The sequence below is a fragment of the Lepisma saccharinum genome, chromosome 15 (genome assembly GCF_977018435.1).
Source record: "Lepisma saccharinum chromosome 15, izLepSacc3.1, whole genome shotgun sequence".
NCBI classification, from domain to species: domain Eukaryota; kingdom Metazoa; phylum Arthropoda; class Insecta; order Zygentoma; family Lepismatidae; genus Lepisma; species Lepisma saccharinum.
The window spans coordinates 19,636,374-19,661,521 of NC_139243.1; the positions used below are offsets into that span (position 1 = coordinate 19,636,374).

The 25,148-nt window shown below is 41.3% G+C and overlaps 1 protein-coding gene across 2 annotated transcripts in view; it reads right to left on the minus strand.

Moving 5' to 3' along the window:
* Pex23 (tectonin beta-propeller repeat-containing peroxin 23) overlaps positions 1–25,148 on the minus strand; it is a 107,894-nt gene that overhangs the window by 46,925 nt on the left and 35,821 nt on the right. For both annotated transcript variants that reach the window (XM_083136717.1, XM_083136718.1), the window contains exons 7-10: positions 13,599–13,822; positions 8,684–9,393; positions 3,159–3,290; positions 419–578 (exon numbers count right to left, since the gene is read on the minus strand). In XM_083136717.1, the coding sequence (XP_082992843.1) occupies positions 419–578; positions 3,159–3,290; positions 8,684–9,393; positions 13,599–13,822 (1,226 nt within the window). The remainder of the gene's footprint in view (positions 1–418; positions 579–3,158; positions 3,291–8,683; positions 9,394–13,598; positions 13,823–25,148) is intronic.

Here is a 25,148-nt window from a genome sequence, read left to right on the forward strand (position 1 = left end):
ATTTGAGGAGGTTCCAGAAAACCATGTTCTAAATTTATAAGTGATATAACGTAAAATTGCACAGGTTTGCCACATAATGCAAAAATATAACAATCAAATTATATTATGCGGAACGTAAATAAAAATAGTGTTTTAAGATAGCAGTGTTAGTTATTAGTCTATATATGCATTCCTGAAGGATGACCTCATGGGTGGAGAACATTTGTCAATCAGTCCATTACAAAACGTGGTACGCTCAAGGCTGGAAGACTTGTATGATTGTGAGCAAGTGAGTGCGTGTGCATTTTTTTATTAATATAAAAAGAGCACTACATGAAATTCTAAAATAAATCACTACTATTGAACCTAGTGAATGGCACAAACATACTGCACAATGATTCCAATATTAAATATTGTAAGAAATTCACAATGGGCTTACCATAGTTCGAGTCTTGCTGGGAGAGAACACGGTAAGTGTTCCACAATCTAAGCTGCCCTGGTCGCTTCCAACCCACTCAAGTTCCACGATGCAATCCTCGTAGCAATGCGGTGGACCCTTCAAACAGCAGCGGGCTTTACCAGATTTTACCCATGATGATCTGCAACAGAGTATTCCATTACCTATCCAAGTTCATCATATTTCTCAATAACATAACTGAAATTTATTACATTCTTTTGAATCCTATTATGAAACAACTGCTTGCACATATTTGATGATGAGTTTGGATAATGATTGCATGAAATTGGTGTTGTTTGCTTCAATTCCATATTTGGCTCAGAAAGGCTAATCAGGACTGGCCTTCTTTCTTACAAGGTGACAGCCTTACCACTAGGCTATCGGGAGGCCTTGAAATTGATGAAAGGACACCAGGGGCATGCTGTGAATTTTCGTGATAGGCAAGCAATGGATCAGTTTTTCATTTTGGCTAATTATATTTTCAAATGTAATATGGGGGGGAGGGGTAAGGATAAATTTGGAGCAAAAATTGGGCATTGGTGAAAAATGTTAGGAGGATATTGAGGAAATTTGGAGGGGCATTGTTGGGTGTGTGGGGGTATACAAACAGGAGGGAGCTCTTGCTCCCCCCTTCTAACCTGGCCCCTACAATGTGTATTTTGTCATATCTTCCTCCATTTAGCTTTTTTTAAGGAATGCTGTGCCAAAAGAGGGGTTATAACCCCCACCAATCCCCCCTTTTGTACATTGATTTTGGGAATGTTCACGTCCTTGCACTGCAATATGGAAATTACTGAAGTCATTGTGGCCTGTAAAGTTCCATGTTCCAACAAAACTATTTATAAATAACATTGCTACTACATAACCACACAATACGTAACGTTGTTGCCTTGTAATGAAGGGGCCCCGGATTTGATACTCGGTTGAGTGGTTCAGATCCCACAGTAAACTGTAGGTTGATTTCCAATTAGCATTTCTGTGCATGTAGTGGACTTAAACAAATTCAAACATAGTATTGTTTTTTTACCGAGACACTTTTAATTGCTTAATGAAAACTTTCCCATTTCTCTTGCTTGATTTGCTTATGCATAGTTGAGGACATGGTGACAAGATGGGTGCCAGTTTTTGTTTAACATGAATCAACAATTTTTTGAGTAACTTTAAAATGCACGAGTGATTTTTCTAGCATTGAGTCAATACCAATGCTATCAGTATTGGAAAATATTATCTCGTCTAATTAAGAATATTTTAAGGCAAAACACTGATAGCGTTCCAATGGAAAATGTTTACATTAATATTCTGAACAACAAGTACTTTCAATTGTTACAATTTTCAAGTATAAGTATTGGTCAGAATCGGTAAGTATATAGGCACAATTGGTTCATCTGCAGTTTTTTCCCCATTTAAAATACTAATCAGTAATTAGTCAACAATATAGATGAACTGATATGGAAATTTTGTTCATCAATGTGGGGACTACAGCACTGCTAGATAAAACCAGTGGCGGCTGCATAATACGTGCTACTGTGCTATAGCACGCTATTCAATTTACTAAAATAAAAAGAAAGAGACACATTTCATAGATTGAAGAAGTTTAATAAAACACTGCAGTGAAATGAAACTTCTCACGTTAAGGGGTTCAAAAATTTGCAGTGCGCTATGTATTTTCCTCACGCTCTTAACCTACAACGAATACCGTGCTATTGGCTTCATAGAACGTTTTCACCACCTTACGGCACGCCGAATCTGGCCGAATACCCCTCGGTTCTACCGGGGAGGTAGGGTCAGAGCAAATCAGCTCACGAAATTCGTCTGCTAGCGTGCTACACAGATCCACAGCACGGTAAGTGTTGTCATCTCAGTATAAGAAGAAAGTTTGTGGATAGCTTTACAGAATCAGACATGAATTTTTTCGTGCAGTTCACGGTCATGCGCGTGGCATATGGAGCAGTCATTGTAAAGGACATTTGTGCTCTGTTGTTCCAAGCAGTGGCGTACGAGAGGTTGGGGCTAGGAAATTGATGGGGGCTACATCCCATCTCCAAAATTTTGAGTTTCGGACGAAAGCAGCAAAGAACTCTGAAACAAAAAAAAACTGTTAATGGAAACACCCCTTAAAATAATCTCCGATTACCATTTTTGTCTTTGAATAACTTAAAATGAAGGCTTAAGTCGGTGATTGCAAAATATTTTATAGTTTATTCCGGCCGTACGTAGAAAGCAGCTGTGTGATACAGACCTTTACAATTCCAGACCCCTCGGGGGAAAAAAAAACCTGCGTATGCTAGCAACTCCAAGTGAGTGTGTAAATGTGTGTGTTTTTGTGGGGGTGATAATTGTAAGTGCAAGAAAGAACAACTACCTGTAGCATGCATCTGTGAAAAGTCACGAGCCACCGCTGGATAAAACGTTTTCAGTTGCCTTTCGTATTCTATTTTATGTTCTTGTTTCCACTTTGAAAACTGTAGGCCTGGTAACCTAGACAAACATAAAAGCAATGGCTTGACTCTTGTGAAGCATCTCATTTTTATATGAAAAATATGAAGAAAAAAAAATTTTAAAAATAGCTCTTTTTAACCCAAAGATGCTTCCTCCTTATTTTTTCACATTTCCACATTTAGCTACACTTTTTGTTTCCATCCTTTCCACTAAAATGAGAGTGATAGTCGGATAACTCAGAAGTATTCCTGAAAGCTAAATAACAACAAACGTCTTACCATACCTTTCAACAGCTCTGTCAAAGTGCTCGTATCCAGCTGTCTCCCTTGTTGATCTCTTCTGCAGCTCCTCTATAACCCTCAGCCGCCATGGTTCTGATAACTGAGTTTGCTGATTGGTCGAAGTTTCTGTAAACCTTTCGAAAAGAAAAGAAATTTGTTAAGCATTTACCTAAACAATCATTATAGGGGCTAGTTATCTACAGGAGTGATTCTCAACCTTCATGAGCCTGCTGCCCGTTAAATTAATTTTTTATGCACCAATTCTAACATTTTTACTTGTATGTTTTAAACTTTATACATTAATTAATATGTACCCATGAATTTTAATATTAAATCAATAAATTATGGCATAATCATAGAAAGTATTAGCTTGATTATGTCTAAGCTTGTTGACAAATATATTTGGTTTATATTAGCTGACAACAACTGCATCTAATGAAATCTTTTACATCCCACTACGATGCCAGGGGTCCTTGGTTCAAATCCTGGCCTGGGCATGGATGTTTGTGAGTGTCCATTCATCAATTTCATCACATTATCACTCATCCTCATATTCGCAAATTAGCCAAAAATGGCACAAGAAGCAAAGTAAAATAAAGCAAATCACATAATGAAATATTGTATTCGAGGTTGTATTTATGGAGAAAAAGAGTTAAAAAGATTAGCTTTGTCAGGGCCCTCTGCGCATACTGAGTCATGTTTTACTTTCAAAGGTATTCGGGAATTTTGCCTCCTTGAGTTGATTAGTGACCAAAAACGATTGGGATTTGATTTGATATTGTTTGCGATAGCACTGATGTATTCCCTGTATTTGGTCTTCTGCAATTGTTTAGAGTGACATCGAAAGTTTTCTGTGTGTATTCATTAGGAAAATGTTTCCAGAGATTCCAGGCCTTTTTTCGGTTTCCAAGGGCAAGTAAGAGCTCAGAGTCGAACCAGGAAAGGTATTTGCCGATTTCGTTCTTTTGAGTGGCACATAATCCTTCATCACTGCATGAATCACATCAGTCAGCACGTCACACGCTTCGTCGACACTTCCACTCTCCAGGATTGTCCAGGGAATGGAATGCAGTGCCAAACGGATGTCACCCCAGGGTGCTTTGCTCCAAACAAGGTATTGGCATCGAGGGGTGGGAGGTCATTGACTCTTCAGGTTGTCCGGGAGCCAGAATACAGCGTCCAGCGATTCGTCGTCCGAAGGGATGAGGTTCCTCAAAGGAGTGATGTGCGCTTAACGGAGTGAGGAGAGAATGTAGTCCACGTTATTGTCTTTTCGTGTATTGAACATATTGTGCTGTTGAAATCTGAGGCCACGTATGAAGTGATCCATGAAGTACGTGTCGTGTCTTTTGTAAAGCCATGCGTGGAGTCTGTCCATGTACTCGAGAGATTGAAGTCTCCAAAAAGAATTACGTCGCCCACAGAGGATGCCGACAGCACAGAATCGTAGCATGCCTCCAGAACTGCTACGGGGCAAGTTTTGCGTGGCGTGTAAAAACAACCGATGAAAAGTTTGTTTTCCTTGCCGAGAAGCACCCCAACCCACAGAATTTCAGTCACGATCCAGGTCACTTCGACACACTTTTCCATTTGTTACTTAGGCAAAGCATCACTCCACCGCCCCTTCAGCCTCGGTCTTTCCTGTACATAGTGAAATGTTAAGAAAAAGGCAGTTCGGAATGCAGTACATTGTCGATGAGCCACGTTTCGGTTATTGCAATACAGTCCTGCTCCATAAATTCTCCCAATTCCGAAGTGCAGTCAGAAAGTTGATTTTTTATGCTATGGGCATTATGGTAGTATGCACTGAATTGGTTTTCCATTGGCCAGGGGCCTGGGTTTAACTTAATGTCTCCACACAGCAGCACAAGAAAAAGAAAGTTCAAGAAGCTGTGAGGCGGGGCCTTACCTTGGCTTCTGTCCATTGCACGTGACTACCTCGGCGAAGCAGAGACGCTTGATGCCTGCCGCTGGAACAATAAAACACCTCTCATGCATTTCCTCTCACTCGGGCTAATGTTTTTACCATCGGCACTGTTCAATAGCAATAGCTTAACACCCGTGCAAAGTACCACAATAAAGAAATAAATGAGAACACAGAAAATCCAATCTTATGCGGAGCGCGATCCGACAGCTTTCTACAGCCGGTGGCCATCTTGTATCTAGCCCTATATAGCCTTATATCTATATTCTAATTATCTCACCTTGTGGATATTTTAAAATACTGGTAGCCTGTCAACATATAATTACAATAGAACACTTATTACATTAACATTCATAAATATTCAGCAATACTACTTGAAGTTGTAGAGCCATCTGAGTGCTATGTGGGAGACCCAGGTTCAATTTCCAGGCAGGAAATTTTCCAACCATGTCCCTGCATGAAGCAGCTCTGTGGTTCACCCATTCTCTAATACAGCCATGTCAAACCCATGGCCCACCTTGGTCCTATGTACATTTCATGCATGAAGAACTATTTGTACATACGAGGGGGAGTCAAAAATTATCCACACTTTCACCATAACTTTCTTTAGGTTGGCCACACTGTCTTCAGAGTTCGCGTGCTGAAAGGTGGTGCTGTTGTGGTTGCGTGGCTAAGGTTTCATATTAATCGCTCCATTTTTCTTTCTTTTATAACTGAGTAAACATGGCTGCTCTGCTGGCAGTGTGCACCAACGCTTAACAGAGATCAGTGATCCATTTCTCTGCTCCGAAGATGTGTTAGGGGTTGAATTTCACTTTAGGCATTCAGTACAATACAGGGACAGTGCTCTACTGCGTAGAAGTGTATACGAGTGGATCGACAGGTTTAAAAATGACCGGACAAGCGGGAAGCACGAAGCGGGAGCAGGATGCCCATCAACCCCCACCACTGATGGGAAGATTCAACAAGCTCAAGAGATGATTCTGACGAACAGATGGGTCGCAGGTTGGCAGCCAATGAGGTGGCATATCTCTGCAAATTGGTCATCAGTGACATGCCTGAAGGGAGGGGAAGGGGGGTTTATAACCACTCTCCTTTGGCCCAGTATTCTTAAACAAAAAGAACATCAAAGGCAGGATAAAATGAAAAAATGATGACCGACTACTAAAAAAAGTGTACATAACCCCCTCCCCTTTCGAAAATTCTGGGCACGTCACTGTTAGTCATGGTTCTGTGTACGAAATCGTCCACGACAAGCTTCAGATCACTGATCTCTGTTTTCCCTTGGTGCACATTACCAGCAACATGGCCCTGTTTACTGTGTTACAAAAGAAAGAAAAATGGAGCGATTAATATGAAACCTCAGCCATGTAACCACAACAGTACCACTTATCAGCATGCGAGAGCTGTGGACAGTGTGGTCAACCTAAAGAAAGTTATGGTGAAAAGTGTAGATAATTTTTGACTCACCCTTGTACATAGTTGTCCTGTTTTTCCTTTTCACATCAAGAAGGCTAGACTCATCAGAACTTTACCAGTATTACCTACTGTCCCTACACAGGTATATTTTATTTATTTATATTCTTGCATTAAGGGTTTTGTGGTGTCGAGTAAGCAAGTTGATTGACAGGTTACTTCCGAGTTACAAAAATATCTTACTGGCTGGAGAAGAGAAGTGTGCATGCTTTCTAAAGCCAATGAGTTAGTTTCTTGATTGTGAAGACTTTTCCTTGAAGGAAGTTAGTTTCTGGGGAAAAAATCAGACAACCCTGTCGCTGCCTGTGCCTTGTGGGAATAAGTAAAGAACTATGGAACGGGAATATTGAATTTTTCAAGTTAAATGGGACATTGCCTATTTTTGTTGTGGATGTGAAAATTTTGTGCCCTGATAAAGTGAATTCCTTCAGAAATATTTCTTTGTCACAGAATACAGTTGCCGACATCCGAGGCGGAGTGTTTCCCATGCAAGTCGCATGCTTTTGACGCTTAGGATCCAGAGTTTGAAACCCGATTTGAGCATGGATGTTTGCGTGCATCCCTTCATCAATTTAATCATACTTTCACTTATCCTCATCTTAGCCATTAGCCAAAATTGGAAGAAAAGCTAAGATAAAAAAAAAACGTTGATGAGATGATCGATGACTTAGCAGGCGATATTAACGAACAACTGAAAAGAATAAATTCCAAGTTTTGTTGCATTTTCGCTCGTAATAGATGAAAGTACAGACGTCTGTGGTGTAGTTCAGTTAGCTGTATTCATTCGTGGATTCGATTCTCATCTCAATGTGACAGAGGAACTGCTTGGCATGATTCCTCTCCATGATACAAAAACAGAAGAAGATATTTTGAAGGAAATGATGTCCGTTTTGCAAAGGCACAGTCTTCTTTTATCTTAGTTAGTAATATGTATAATTTATATAATACATGTTATAATTTCAGTAATTTCACAACTTGTCAGGAATACCAATCAGTGAACCTGATTTAAGCCTATACTCATCCAAAGCGAAAATTCTACTTCATGAATTTGAAAACCGGTTTAGAGAAATATCACAAGTTGGTTGTTCCTAGGGCGATGGCAAGTCTAGTTTCATTATGCAGCATACATGTATATTTTGACCCATCAACAGATTATTCAGCACACAGTTGCAGCATGGATTATGATGCCACTTCATCCTGATTCACATCTTAACCTTTTTTAGCATTCTCTTTGGGTTAACAGTTGAATACCTACATTCCCAAGCAATGTAAATAGTTAATGGAAAGTGGAAAATTTGGAAAGTGGAAAATTGGTTATATAAATTAAAGAATGATGGCAAGCTTTTATATTATGCAGACATTTAAGAAAAAAATGCAGGCTTGAGAAGGATTAGAACCCTCCATCTCTAATTTAATTTCTACAAGGGATGGGACAGATTAATCGATACTCTATAGGTATCGGCTGATATAGTCATATTGGACTGTCGATTTATAGGTAACATTAGCGATTACTTTACCGATCTGTTATATCTATAAATATCTTGCAATTTAGTGCAATGTTGTGTAATTTTGTTATAATTTTTATGGATACAAACATACATTCTCCATTGTGTACTTTTTTAAGTAAATGTCTGAATATGCAGCTTCTTTTCATTGCAAAAGCTTGGTTCATCTGGTAACATACATTTAGCAAGGAAGGCAATGAACCATTTGGAATGTTATATCAGATCAGTAGAATATCGGATATCAGTATTGGTAAATTTTTTATTGGTACTTTGATTGAATTGATCGAATTGGTGTTTTAAGTCCAATTTAAGCACAGTAAAGCTAATCAGGACTGGACCTACAGTTTGAAGTGGGATCCGAACAACTATGTGCCTCCACCGGGTATCGAACCTGGGACTCCTTGATCACAAGGTGATGACACAACCACTGCGCCATTGGGGAGGCCCTATATTTGTACTTTATCGGTATCGATCTAAAATTTCATATCGACCCATCCCTAATTTCTACATAATACATCTGTGTGTAGCAATTATAATGTATGTTTGTATAAGTGTTCAGAAATAGATGAAAGGCAATTATCACAATGTAGACTACAGTTACCATGTTAAGCGATCAACTTACCAGTTGGGAAGTTGTAAATGATCAACAGTACAAGCTCTCGCACACATCCAGCTCCACAAAATGTCAAACTCGCCAAAACACAATGAATCATCATGATCAAGAATCGCAAAAACACCCGAATCAGTGTCCGTATGTAAATCCACTTCTTCATCTGGGAAAACATTGTCATTCGATTCGCAATCTAACATAAGATCATTTACTCTGGATGTGACATCATCACAAATGTTCAGTTCATCCTGACCAATATCACAGGAACTACAAACTACTTCGTCGGAATGTTCGTTCACGTCATTCACGTCACTTACAACTCTGTTTTCTATTACGGGAGCAGGGCTATCCCTTCCTTCGGACGACAGCTGCAGCAAGCTCTGCGTGGGACATATGGACGTTCCATCGCTACTGCGCTGCCAAGGAGTGAGAGACTGGAGAACAGGAAGGCTACCAGCTTGAGGTGAAGATTTCATCTCGTCACTTTTGTTGAATGGTTCACCACGTGACGTGCTGTAGCTCCGATGTCTTTTGTCACGGGGTGTACTGTTTGCACTGTTACAACCTGCACTCCTAGCATTTGACCACAGACTTGCATTACTGCTAGTTCTGCTGAGCTGCGTAGGGAGTCGAATCTCTTTCCATGTTTTTCCAGTGAGTTCTGCTGGAAGGACTCCTGTTCGGAAATAGATCACCCGATCCTCGACACCAAGACCCCATACCTGTAAAAGAGATATGAATTAGAATATCACTGACTGCGCAAATATGAAATTTACCACAGTACTTATAAGTACAGATATAACTTTCGTGATATCAATAAATGGTACTATCCATATCATTTGCAAGGTGCTATTAGTGGTCTACTAACAATCTGCCCCCTGAAGGTTCTGGGTTACATAATAATACACAAGACAAAGAAAAGAAAAAAAGAAAAAAGAAAGCAACATAAATATCTCAAATGATTCTTGAGCTTACATTGCTCACTCAATTTTTTATCTATTGTTCCTTCAATCCTGTTTTACAATTTCATATAATTGTTACATTTTAAAATTATTCTTTGCCCTTGGCAAAGCCAAATTTGTGTTGAAATATCCAACAAATTTTAAGAAGTACAAAACCAAAAATATATTTTTACATTAGTGTACATGCAAAATGGCTGTGAATGTACAGAGATGTGCAAAGATATGAAGATCCAGGAAGGCAGTCCAAGCCTGGGCAAAGGTGTTTCTTTGTGTCTTCATTGATTTCATCTGATCATTATTTGCCATCATTATAGCAATCAGCCAAAACTTGGAAGAAAGGAATGTAAAATAAGAAAAATACACATAACTGATATTGTATCAATACAATGCAAAATTATGTTCTTCTTAAAGGTTCACATAGAGTGACTAGCCAGGTTGTGAGGTTGTGTTATTGTATGTATATCTTAGTGTAGCCTGAAAAAAGTTCTGGGAAATCAGAACGAAACGTCGCAGATAAAATAAAATAAAAAACACTAAAAATAACCATGTTACATTATTTTGCATCAATACAATGCAAAATAGCAAATACCGTGTGTCCGAAAAGTCATGTGTAGAATATGGCATTTTGAAAACACACACACGACGTCAGCATAAGTAGACACAATCTGGAATGCCGTTCGCAGCAAACAGCAACCACCTAAGGCACAGAAAACATAACAATTGATAATGTTCTTCTGTACCCACAATTCAGGGTTGCAAGGTGTATGTAATTTATTGCATATGTTCGAGAATAACCAACTTTCTTTGTCGTTAAAAGTGCCTTAGTGTGATAGCCTGAGGTGAAACACATCTGCTAGTGACACGTTACAGCAACAGTGTTGCCAGTATCCCTCGTAATATTGTGAAAACATCAATTTTTTGGAACAGCCAATTTATTCCCTTGTGCAATGTTTTTGAAACTTCGTCAATTTTTTTTTTCTGTCAAATTCAATAGATGGCCATCCAAATTGTTCGTTGGTATTGTGAAACGTTGCAATAATTTACCTCAGTGAGTTCTGTGCATCAATACACACGATTTGCAATTTTTTTTCCGCCTTTGGCAACACTTTGCTTATTTGTTATTAAAACATGCATGTTCTTACATATGTTTGTCTCTAAATTTTCTCAATATACAGGGCATTCTCTTGGCAGAAAGCGTTTCTTCTCATTCCGTTTCGCTATTCCGTTTTATGGTCGTAAACACCAGGTTGCATGACTTTTCGGACACTCTGTATTTCAAGTAAGGTTTAAAGCTTTCCTGGTGATGAATGATGAATAGATTCTCTCGGGCTTTCGACCAGGTGAGTTCTGGGAGGATTTTCAAGCTTCAATGTACAAAATGAAGATGAGAGTGGTATTAGCTCCCAAAAGCTTGAAAATCCTTCCAGAACTCACGTGATCAATAGCCCAAGAGAATCCATTCAGCAAATATTTCAATTGATGAACTTGAATAATCAATTTACCTTGTTGGTTAATGAGTATGACTGTTACACTGAAAAAAATACCATATTTACGCACGTATAATGCACATCCTGGTTTTTGATGAGGAAAAGTGACAAAAAATTATATCTTGTATATAATACGCAGTATAATCCTGGTTCAAGGAATGGCTTTCTTAGTTGTAGGTTGTAAAGCTGTTGCTATGTTGACCAAGAGGAGAATATCTTCTTGTGTAAACAATATGTCACCAACTCATGCCACCTCCCCCTCCACTGTGTTTAGCATCCCAAAGCTTTCAATCTTTAACTATATTATTTATTCAGTAATAGTAGAAAGCAAGATCAAAATTACATTATGGATTTGCAGTGCTCAGGAAGTTATTTTCTATTATTTCTCGCCCAAAAAATACCATGTGACGGAAGGTGCATGATTGCATTCTGCCAGAACGGCACTGCTTTTCTTGGTGTTGCAGAACATTACGTTACAAAGTAAAAAATCGTGGGAAATGGCCTTTACAATTTTATAGGTGGTTTTCCTCATTTCCTCTTTACTTTTTCTAAAAATACTTCAAAGATATATATTTTACATGACTTACATAACATTTATAAGAGGCACATTCAGGACCCTCAAACTAGCAGTTAGCAGCACAAGATTTCTTCCATTAAGGCATTTACACACTCCATATATGTCACATTATTTGGCCAGTAATACATTTTAATTATTATTTTCTTTTTCCTTTTCTTTTCTTTCATCCAAAGTACCATAAAAATCAGAATGTGCCATCATTTTGTGATGAGCTTATTTCAATCACATTGCACATTAGTGTCACCATCTTGAATGGAATACTGTTGCCACATTTAGAAAGGCCTCCCCAATGGCGCAGTGGTAGCATCCTCATCTTGTAATCAAGGGGTTCGTCACCCAGTGGAGGCACATAGTGGTTCAGATCCCACATTAAGCTGTAGGTCCAGTTCCGATTAGCCTTACTGTGCATAAAGTGGACTTAAAAAACAACAAATCAAATCAAATCAAACCATATTCAGAAACTGCAGAATTTAAGCTTTACAACGATATATAACATGATAGGGTTCCGTAAACATGAAATATCAATGCAAGTGTCACAAAATCATGGAACGGCCCTGTTTGGTTACATGTAAGCTGTCCGAATTATTCCGTGTATAATACGTACCACTGTTTCTTGGAGCAAAAATTTTGGAAAAAAGTGTGCATTATACATGAGTAAATGCGGTACATTTAGAAATATACGAGGGCAAATCAAAAAGTCTTTGCCTCTATTTTTTTCAGCCAATATTAGTGTGATTGAGAAACTGAAAGATATACATTCAATGCAATAGGTTTGTCTTGGAATGGCCCAGCATTAACTCTCGAATGCTCCGCGGCACGATGTTGCTGTCAGTTTGCAAAGATGGTTGTAGTACTCAACACGTCCACGTCGTATGAGCAGCGAAGTGTTATTCCTTTTCTATGGAGCAAGGGACAAACGCCCATCAAGATCCATAGGTAAATGCAGTCGACATATGTGTGTCTACGTATGTGACGACAAGTGTCTTGCTTTGAGATGTATGCGGTGGTGGTGTTTTGAGTTCGAAAATGACCGAGAAGAACTTCATGACAATGTGGACAACGTGGTCATCCTCCACGATAACGCCAGGCCTCATGTAGCATTGACAGATATTGACTTATCCTAATGGGAGATTCTGAAGCATGCACCATATAGTCCAGACCTCGCCTTCAGTGATTTCCATGTGTTCTGTCCACTGAAAAAGTTCCTGGCAGGACAGAGGTTCATTTGCGACGACGAAGCGAAGACCGCTGTCTGGCCAAATTCTACAACAGCGATATCTCTAAACTAGTGGTGAGATGGGACACTGAACCGCTGTGGTGACTATGTGAAAAAATAGTGCAAGATACATAGAACAATTCCTATATTTTGATTTCCCTGCATGTTTATAATTTTGGCTGAAAAAATAGGGGCAAAGACTTTTTGATTTGTCCTCGTATTTTACAAAACCATGTTATTCAAATTATGAATTTTATCAATGTACACATGAAACATGCTTAAGTATCCATGTACCTGTTTATTTTGTTTGATAATTTCGGCAACCACTGTCACCATCCACATCGGAACTCGTAGTTATCCACTTGCTGGGCTTTCGTCAAGATTTTATTTAAACAAACAATAAGAATATGGCAGTATTGAATTACAACCAATTATAAAAAAAATATCGGATTGCTCAAATATATGAGCTGGAGTTGAAGCATCATTTAAGAAATGCACAATAACTTGGGAAAAATGGATTGTTTTATAAAATTAGTACAGGAAAGTGACTGAATTTTCTTATCCTCTTCAGTTCTTATTCAGTCCATTATCAGAATATCAGGCATCAACCATATCCACATCAAGTTTCAATTTATGAAGAGTATATTCAGTTTACCACCAATAGTGTTGGCAATATCTGACGTACCTGATCGTTGGTGCCAACGGACACAAGAGCCATTTTTCCAACCATTTCCACCCAACCGGATCCTCTTGCAAATTCTTCGTTCGTCCCTGCAAATTCTGCACGGATGCCTTTCCTGAACCACACTCGATGATCTCTGGTGACGGCCCACACGGCATTCATCCCGACAGACACCTGTGCGAGCAGCTGGTTCTCTCCAGGTGGTGCTATTTCCAACCAAAACTCACCTGCAAGTATTTTGATCATGTAGCAATCGTATCACTTTAATAACTGTAGTCAGTGGTAAGTAATGGGTTACTGTTAATGATATTAAGGCAGCTTTCAGACCAAAGTGAGTGGTAAATAGGGGCGGATCCTCAGAGAGGGCAAGAGGGGCAATCATCCCTCCCAAATACCAGGTTTTCAGATATATTATTATGCCTAATATGTTTGAAGGTTCAAATGTTCTATCTTATATCACAAAGTTTAACATGCTTGAGAATACGTTATAAAGTGTGAGTATACTTTATACTTATGATATGCTATTCGGAACTGCAGTTTAAATTTGGATCCATACCCCTGTGCGGTTGGCTGCGGTGGCTCAGTCGGTAACGCGTCTGACTACCATGCTCAAGGTCCCGGGTTCGATCCCCGGCCGGTTCAAATCCGGGAACTTTTCTAACGATGGAAGCGGCCCCGGTGCCCACCCAGCGTCGAATAACATGGGTACCTGGGGGAAACCCTGGGGGGTAAAGGCGGTCAGGGGCGTGATGCTGATCACATCACCCCCACTCACGACCGGATCAAGAAAGTGTGGGGCGTTACCCCCCACCCCCTATACGCCTTCATGGCATGGTGCTAAGCACAGGGGAGCACTTTACCTTTTTTTTTTACCCCTGTGCAATATGCCTAAAGAGGGGATCGAACACGAGACCACTTGAGAGAATAAGTTTTGTTTCTGTATTTATTCACTTTACTCTTCACACATGATCATTCACTTTACTGTGTTAATAGGCGGAATTATTATAACAACAAATAACAACCATCTATTCTGGCCCTAGACCCTATTTTTGCAAAAAAAAAAAAAAAAAAAAAAAGTGCTGATTTTCTTGTTTATAGTACTATATACGAGGGGTGACTGAAAAGTTCTCGGTCTACCCATGATGCATTTATCGTACCTGAATGTTACTTTAGCTAATCATAATATATGCCTTTGCAAAGCCCCATACCAAATTTCATAGTACTATCTTTCTTTGTTTCTAAGATTTTGATGTTTGAAGTGAAGACGGTGAGCATTTTCTGAAAAATGGATAAAGTGAGCATTCGTGCGGTTATCCAATACCTCCTAAAAAAAGGCATGAGTGGACAGGACATCCACAAGGACATGATGGAAACATTGGGGGTGGATGCCCCATCGTATTCTACTGTGAAAAAGCAGACTTCAAGAGGGGGAGTACCTCTGTCCAAGATGCACCTCGCAGTAGAAGGCCGGCAACGGCTTGTACTGAAGAAAACATCACAGGAACTTGTTATGGCAGACGGGCGAGTGACAGAACGTTACATCGCAGAGAAAGTGGGAATGTCCCAGGAACGTGTTGGACACATACTAACAGTTGTGCTGGACATGCACAAGGTGACATGTCGATGGGTCCCGAAAATGTTGAGTGCTGATAACAAACGTCAGAGACACCTCTTATCTGCAGCAAACTTGACCCTCCTTCAGGCTGATGCCGAGACATTTCTCCAGCGTTTTGTAACCATGGACGAAGCATGGGTCCACCACTTTCAGCCAGAGTCCAAGGTGCAATTAAAACAGTGGAAACACCCCTCCTCCCCCTCCCCAAAAAGTTCAAGTCAGTGAAATCAGCTGGCAAGGTTATGGTCTCTGTTTTTTGGGATGCGAGGGGTGTCATCCTGGTTGAGTATCTAAAAAAAGGTGAAACGGTGAACGGTGCATATTATGCTGCTCAACTGAAGCGTTTGAGGGAGGCCATGAAGGTGAAACGTCGTGAAATGTTGAAGAAGCGCGTCCTTTTCCACCAAGACAATGCACCCCCGCACAAGTCCACCATTGCAATGTCCGCCATCGAGTCCTGCGGCTTCGAAACCCTCCCTATTCGCCAGACTTGCCTCCCTTCGACTTTCATCTGTTCCCTAAACTCAAGCAACACCTCCGTGGAATCCATTTTCCATCAGATGAGGACGTCATGGCTGCGGTGGATGACTTTTTTGAAGTGCACAGAATGAAACGTTCTACGAGGAAGGTATCATGGGCCTGCAGCACCAATGGCAAAAGTGTGCGGCGCTGAAAGGGGACTATGTTGAAAAATAGCCATGAACAATTGAGCTCCTGGCAACCCTTCATGGGTAGGCCGAGAACTTTTCAGTTACCTCTCGTATTATTTACATAAAACAGTGCAAGTGTAGCAAGGGCGTGCAGTGCCCACTACATTACGGTAAGCTCTGAACCAGTGGCGGTGATTAGGGCTGGGGGGCACTGCCCCCCACTTTTGGCCACCTTTTGGCCCCGCACTATGATAAACCTTATATACCACGGGAAAGTAAACTATCTCCCCCCTGCCTGTTCTGGAACCCAAATCGCTGCCACTGCCTGAACTGTAACTGAATAAGTGAACGCAAATGACAGATATTTCGTGTTTTGTGATAGCATTGGTGAGATTAATCAAATTGTAACCTTCATTATTCTACACATTTCGTTCATTAGAAAACAATAAGCATGGCCAGCAAATTAATTTACTCAGTTTACAGCTACCTGCTAACCAATCAGTCATTTCATATTGATGTGATGAATATTAAAATAGCGAAAATATTCCATTCCCTTTTCTTTAAGTAAAGGTTTCAAATTTGGAAGTGCTGGCACAGGTCTCCCTGCATTTATACTATCACATATCGCATTAAAAGTGGGACAACCAAATGGTTTTTTCAACACATCATCAATTACAAACGCACTTTCTGCCACCGCAATACAATATCTTTCAGAGAGAGCAATACACAAAAAAAGAGAGTGTATGGTAGCCTGTCGCACTACAGCACCTACCGCTGTCTACAATGCATTCAATGGAGAAGCACAGTGAGTCACAACGGATGTGCCAACTGGCCAATGCAACTAGGTAATGCATGTCCGTACGATCACTACAGAACCAGTAGACACCACTTTCAATGAACCTAATCTCACTGTAGGGCCTCGGGTCCGATACAGGCTGCGCTTCCGAGGCATGCAAGCCGTCGGAACACGAAGCAACATGGATGAAAATGTTTTATTCACATCACTCGTGCATGTTATAATTTTGCATAAATTTATGGTTATTTTACCTGGGTAGGCAGAGCTTACCTAGCCTACCCAGAATGCATGCCACTGAAGTGTAGGTTACAACTGATTCTTGGTAAGGTGGGATGCTCAGCCTCTCCCAACTGCTACTTCTGCATATGTCACTGGTGGCACACTTTGGTCTGTAAGCTCCCTAAAAATTCTACACTTTATGCCAATACTCTTGCCGATACTCCTAAGCAAAAAAAAATACTGATTTGAAATAAAATTACTAATATTTCATTAAGAACCTCAATGATTCGGTCACATCCTTAACTAGGGTTGTGTAAACAAAAATTTAAAAAATACTATATACTAATATATAATATATATACTATAATATAGTTATGCTATATTACTTCACACAAACAACAATAAAATGTAAGAATTAGTAACTGAATTACAGACAATTTACAGAACTATTGGGGTTTGTAAAATTATTCTCATAAATGGTTATGCTAGCATCAAGTATTGCCAATATACTGCCAATTAATTGGATGCAAGTTACACTATGCAAAAAATCTTAGAACCAATCTACTTAAATTTTGGTTATTTTACATAATTTTTCTATCATGATAATGAAGGTGAATGATGATACATATGAACTAACATGGAACTAACACAATGATGTCTTACCTAAGATTTAAATCTACGACCTCTGGCTTCCTAGCATGTTATCAATGTACACTCCAGCAGGAAGCCCTGTTTCGAAGCCATGTCTCTCTCGTATACTCAGTGTGGTATTTAAGAAATTTCCAGTTGGGGGGGGGGGGAGATTATACTGACTGTCTAGAGACAGCATGAGATAATACACTGGTCGACAACTGCTAAGGAACAAATACATATTCACCCATATCTTTTTCATACACAACTCCGTGTCAGTTTGTTGCCAGTAAAAGACCAGTAGAGGGCAGCAAGGAATCGTTGCGCCCATTCAGAAAGGAACGTGTGCGCTTGGAGCATCGTTATCAGGAAAAGACTGCAGTGCTGTGGCAAGAGGTGGTACCCACGGGAGACAGTCAAACACGGTAGAGGCCGTTGGCAGTGCAATACTGGTGTACAACAGAAGAAGCGTGTAGGAAGATGGCGAGAAGAGTACATTTAAGTTATTACAAATGGGGCAGAGTGGTTGGTCAGCTGGAGTCAAGGCAAAGTGTCACTGAGGTGGCACGTGTTATGGGGGTATCGGAAAAGTGTCATTTCCCGACTTCAGAAAGCTACTCGTACCAGAGGAACAGATTTGCATATGCATGATGGAGGCCGTGGAAGGTGTACAGTCACGGACACTGGCGGCTTGTAATGAATACATTGACTTACAATGGAATCGTTACAAGCCGGCAGTGTCCGTGACTGTACAACTGCTTGCCAGGGTCGGTACATCGTCCAGGTGGCAAAAGCCCAAATTGCTCAAGACCTTGTCGGTGCTTCAGGTGTCCGTGTGTCCTCAAAAACCATTAAACGATGACTGAATAGTGGTGGGTTGTATGCCCAGAAGCCAGTTAAGTGTGTGCCATTAAAACTAGCTCACCGTCGTGCCAGATTACAATGGTGTGTGCAGTATCGTAACTGGGACCAAGGCAGATGGGCAAATGTGATGTTCTCCGATGAATTTCGGTACTGTGTGACAAGTGATTCTGGACATCAAATGGTGTGGAGAGAACGTGGAACACGATATCATGCACAGCACATCTGTGAACGTGACAGGTATGGGGATGGGGGGGCATAATGAAAAATGGGAAAACACCACTGCCGCAGGATTTGTTACTGGAGCACGGTATTCTACCGAGATCCTGGAAGGTTATGTTCATTTTTTCAGGGTGTAGTGTGCCCTGACGTTCTTTACATGGATGATAATGCGCATCCACACAGAACAAGTGACAGAGACACTGGAAAGAGAAAACATCACATGCATGGACTGGCCTGCATTTTCACCGGATCTCAATCCCAACGAACATGTGTGGGGATGCTCTCGGACGGTGGGTTGCACGAAGGAATCCCCCACCCCGGACCCTCCAGGAGCTGAAAACTGCACTTCAGGAAGAATGGGACAATATACCCCTCGCACTCACCAACGCTCTCATCGACAGCATGCCAAACAGGTGTGCAGTCCGCGGTGACCACACGCCATACTGATTTTCTCTGGACTCACTCTACACATGCCAAATTGTGATTCATGTGCTTTCCTCACTTTGTTTTGCTTATGCAGGTCTTGCGTTTGTAGTCAAAAGTTATTGGTCAAAACGTGTTTGTTCCTTAGCAATTGTCGACCAGTGTACTTTGCAGGGGTACCTCAACAACTTTAAATGGTAAATGGGGTCACTGCACACTTAATTTAATAAAATAAATAATAATAATACTAATAAAATAAATTGCTGAAAAATTGCCAATTTAAATTTGTATCTTGACAGAAAGAAGAAAAGGCAAAATCCACTATATGATCAGAACAGCTAATCTGGACTTGGCCTGCAGTTTTTAAAGTGGGATTTTGACACCCAGCCCCATAAATCTAGTCTGTGACTTTTGGGGAACTGAACTGATTGATTGATTTGCTCTGCTATATTTTACTTCGCTTTTTGTGCTACTTTTGGCTAATTTGCTAAGATGGGGATGACTGATGATATGATGAAATCGATGAATGGACCCTCACAAACACCCATGCTCAGACTGGGATTCGAACCCGGGACCCCTAGCATCATAGCGGGAACTGCAGGAACTGAATTGAACTAACTTTGCAGGGGGATGGGGGTGCAGAATCAAAAGTTTCCTACCCAATAAAAATAGCATCCAAGACTACTTTGTAAATTACTGTTACATTTGCGAAATCATAAAAAATACTCATTAACTTGCTTCCCAAGCTCCAAGAGCTTGTTAATTCTGAAAATTTGTTAGGTGGGCAAATACCCTACCAAATTACACATAATTAGTCTGGCACTCCTTGAATACAAGACAATACTGATTACTGCTACTATATATCTAATTGTGTACATAATTTCATGGTCAATTGTTGTTACAGTTCTTTTGTACTTTTTAATCATGATATTCTACCAAAAAATATTTCCAACAGAGTATACCACCTTCCAACTCGCTCATGCGTTTTAATCCCATGACTTTGAAAGGGCATGCATGTGGTGAACCTAGATACATGAAGCCACGGCCATTTAAGTTTTCCACTTGTTAAATTCTTCACTGGCAACCAACAATCAAAAGGAACTCACCACTTTACTACTACTGCCTTCTTGTGTAGATCCACTTGCAAATTTTCAGAACCAATCCTTGATAAACACAGTCATCACCGCAACCTGCTTTATCAGATTTTGTTCATTTTGAAGGCAAATTCCTGATATTGCAGAGTCTGGAACTCGCAATGCTCACTTTTTTCACTAACATTCTAGCTTCACAACAAAATCTAGCTCATTGTTCTAAAGGAAAAAAGCACACGGTTTTTTAAAACAACTTTGTAAAGGGCTTTCGTGCTCGTGGCAAAAATTCCATGTTGGCTATCTTCGTGCACTATTGTTCCAATTATACAAATACAGACGTTCTGTGGTGACAATTTAGTCACGTGACAACTCATTTGTAACTTTCACATTCATCGGGGTGGCATTTTCCAGCCAAATTCCATGGACAAAGAAAAGGGAAGAGGGGAGGTGGTCTTCGACCCTGGCCACTTGTTTGACAGTTCTGAGAATAGAGCAGCAGCCTGAGGCCTTATCTGTATTCACCCAATGGAGCTTCCAGTTGTCTGACAGAAAAGTGTTTCAATTGAATGGCGAAGTGGGAAAAAGTAACTAAATTGGCAATAATATGTTTTCCCCCTCAAATAACATTCCCCCCAGGAATAAAATTTATAAAGCAGAGAGGGGGACACAAGTATCCAGAGGTGGGGAACTCCCCTCATCCCCCCCTACAAATACCACCCTGGGTATAATGCAGTGGAGCCTAGATTATGTTTTTTCACGGTAACAAGGCGAAAAACTTCAAATGTGGGGAAATGTAAAAATGATGAAATTTTTAACATGTTGCTTCATTGAGATCATGAAGATTGAATATAGTTCCACTTAGAACTATAAGAAAAGATAAATTCATAACATTGAAACAACTAGTTTGAATGGCGGAAAGTTGGTATCATTATGAAGAGTACACTCAGCTCATCAAGTACGCCTTTACTCTTCTCCTCCCGAACCGAGCCTCGGCTAAACGAAAAATCGCGGTTAAGGTCTCAAGATAGCCAACACTGATTGGAACAACAGATACAGATTCTTATCACACTACTGTAAGGTGAATGTCCTTGAGGCGAATACAGCGAATACTACTGGATATCGAGAGCAAATTAGCTTTTCTTCTTTTTTCCTTGCATTGGATGACATCCTGTAATAAGTTGCAAGTCAATACGCAATACGCTTGCTTTACTTGAGAGCGTGAGTGAAACAATGCCCGCCCCGTCATATGAAATTATCAGGTGTGTGAATGCATCAGGATGGTGTGTTGTGTGAGCACGAGGGGGGGTGAATGAGGTAGGGGGCAGAGAGACATGCACGGGTTCATCGAAATTTCAGTCGCACATTATAACCAACCAAAGGTTGGGTATACATCCCCAATACATACAGGCAGCACTCCACTCCAACCAAAGTACAAGGCCAATTCAATTCAGGTAAAATTAATAGGAATAGACATTCCCAGATATGTTAAGATTAACAGAAATTAGGCCTAATTAGTAAAAGTATGATAAAACATCAAAATATTAAGTAATTAATAAGCCCCAGACCAAAATTCATTGGTTATCAAAGAAACAACCTTTTGTTGATAGGAGAATTCAGAGAGCACATGTTACTTTTCATGCAAATTTTTTATTAATACAGATATTTTCAGGATAATATTTGTGCAAGCACAAATTAACTTGCTTTCCCTGAAAATAACTCCAAGTCACACTTATATGTGCAAACAAACCACAAAAACATCAAAAAATCGATGTTTTTGGACAAAAGACAATCGGTCTCACAGCACCAGAGCCATCTGGTGAGAGTCAGTGGAACTAGCCCTGACTAGACTGCCATCTATTGGGCTTCTCAAGGTACTTGATGAAGGCAAGTAACCCAAGGTGCTGTGGACCAATCAGATGGCCTCATGGGCGTGGCTACCAGACAATGAGTCTGTGATAGCTTTTAACATGTGAGGAAGCCATCTTGATCTCACTTCTTGCTAACAGTTGGTACAGTTAACATCGCTCCAAGTTTTGGGCCAGAGTAGGCCAGTGGAGAGAGGACAATGGAGTCACCAGTGTGTGAAATATCCAATAAGGGCTTAGGAATAGTCCTGTAGGGTATAATATGAACGAATTACAGCACTGGAAGTGTCTTAAAGTGCATGGAACCAATATCCATGAAAATTCTGAAATTCTCAAAAGCACATGGTGAGGACAATGAGCCTCCAGGAAACCATGATGCTTTGTATCCAAAGACATCCATAATTAATCGGCACATCCTTTGTGATATAGCTCCCTGAAACCGTTCATTTGCAAGACAATACCCATATGTCTTAAGATACCGCTATATTTTTAGTGCAGACCCACAAAAAATCTCCCCATTTATAGTTGGAGTGACAAGTGTGCAACAAGGCCCAGGTGTGGTAAGGTGAATGCAGAATATGTAAGTACAGTGTTTTTATTACCCATTTTGTTGGTTCCAATTGTAAAAACAATCTTATAAGTTTGTGCAGTGCTTGTATATAGTTAAATGTATTAGTACCCCGAATATTAAATGTGTCTTTCCAACATCTTGATTTATCAATTCATATTTGGGCGGGTAAGTCCGGGAAGCGTACCTCTCGCTCCGGAATAACTAGGCTGAAAGTCCCTATGATACACCAGCAATCATTCCTCGGAATGGATGCTGGTCTACTGGGGACATCCTCCATGTTAATGGTCACTGGAGGACAGCATAGAGCTGCATGGGGATGGGTGCGTCCAGGTTGCACAGCAGAGTAGTTTCATAGGTTCAATCAAGCCCAAAGTGGGTGAGTAGGTTAGGTTAGCCTATCCTATTGTTCGGCAACATAACCTGGAGGCACGTATCCCTGGACCAGCCGCGTAGACAAAGCCATTCAACTCCCGAATCCATCGTCTGTCTTTATGTCTTTGTCTTTTGTCTCTTGCGCGGATCGCAAGATTATGAGACTCAATACCGGCACCCCCCAAATATGAATACCAGATCAAGGTCGTTGGAACGGCCAGCAGGTCGTGGGTTCCCACCCAACGGTAGTGCAAGTACCAGTAGTAACCCCCAACTTGACCTCATTGTGGCAATGCTCCAGGAGCAAGCGAAAGTCTCTGAAAATGTTAGTCAGAAACTTGAGGCGAAAATTGATGTTCAGGGGAGGGAATTTGCCAAGGCATCGGCTGAAGTAAATAAGAAACTTGAAGCCGTAAGGACGGAATTCCAGGCCAGACTGGACTCCATCCACAATGCCACCACGAAGACCTCAGAATTGTTAACTAAACAAGTAGCGACCAACACCAATAGAATTAACCAAATAGAGGTCCAATGTAATGACCTAGAGTTAAGATTAGGTAGGGATTTTACACAAGTGTCAGGCCAGATTTCGCAACTGAGGGAACTCGTTGGCGAAGTGCAAGGCGGTGACAATCAGACCACCACAGCTCAGATTCTAGGGAGGTTGGATGCCCTAGAAAACATATGCAGAGAGCTCACTTGCAGTGACCACATGGTCACGATCGAGAACAGGGTTCTCGAGCAAGTGAGGAAGGAAATGCCGAACTGTCAGGCGGAAGGCCGCAGCTCGCATGTATGCATTTCCGAGGGCCAAGTCACTGAGCAGCGCACCTCCTCACAACAAAGGGTTGGTGAGGAGCAGCTGCCAGCAGAACAAAGGTCTGACGATGCAAGCCTGATGAGGATTCTTGCTTGCCTGGAAGGGATGGAGAGACGAATAACTCAGTCCGCCCTTCCACTTACGTCAGCCACCATGCCCGTCTCACCTGCACGGAATGTGTCTGTCTACCATGCCTTGCACAAAACCAAACGAAGACCTAAGGGTTACGAAAGCTCTGACCAGAGTAGTGGCTATGTGTCTCCCCCTAACAAGTACCACCCACTTGGTAACTCCCCGGAATCCAATTCCGAAAGCTCGGATGCCGAAGTCCGCAGCCAGAGGAAGAGGAAGAATCGGAGGAGGAACAAGAGCAAACCTAGGGTTAGGTTTGCTGATCTCAAACAGCTCCCAACCTTTAACGGGCAGGGGAACAGGCTGGCCTCAGATTTCGTGCAGGAGTTTGAGAGAGATCTCACTCTCCTGGAGGTAGATTTGGCGGATGCCCTCCAAATAATCTCGTTCTGTCTACGGGACGAGGCAGGGCAGTGGTACGAGAGGAACGAACGAAAGTTCAAGTCCTACTCGGATTTCAAAAGGCAGTTCCTCTCATATTTCCAAGGGGATGGGTGGAGAGCTTCTTCCCTTGCGAAGGCTCTCAACGAAAGGTATAACCCATCCCAGCACAGATCAGTGCACAAATATTTCTGGCGCCAAGTCAAAATGATTAGGCTTGCGTTGCCAGAAATCGCCGACAACCAGGTTTTCACCCACGTTGTGCAACAGCTGCCGCGCAGCTTGAAGGACCAGTTAATCCTGGCTCCCTTCGTCTCTCTTCAGGAGGTGGCCAACTCCATACTTCGGTATGAGAGTGTGCAAGTGCCACAATATCCTGAGAGGGAAGTTGCAAGGCCAGCACGACCCAATTACGGGAAAACTACGACTCGCATTAACCGGACCTATGTGAGTCGTGGTCAGGGTGAAGCGAGCGGTTCATCCAAAAAGGAGGACGCTCACATGTGCAAATCTGCGAGGGGCTCCCGGCCTAAGGAGTACCCAAACAGAACCAAGGTAGACCGGAGAAAGGGTGGAACGTCCCAGCGTAAGAGTTCCGCCAGCTCACACGGGTCTTCCGAGCATCTCGCTGAGGTGCATCCAAATGTGCACAACCAGGGAAACTAGGTAGGCAACGTCCTGACGTGGGGAAGGGCGATGCCAAACCTAAACCGGTCCCACAATGTTCAGATTCATGCAAGCACACTCCACTGATAAATCAATATCAGGCAGTGGGTGACTCAATGTTGTCACGTCTTGCGCAAAGAAAATTCGGGTATCCTGTCCAAAGAGACAGTGATGGTAATTACCACATCGGACTTTGCATATCTGGACAAACCTCAGCACAGTTGCTCAGTGCTTTGAGA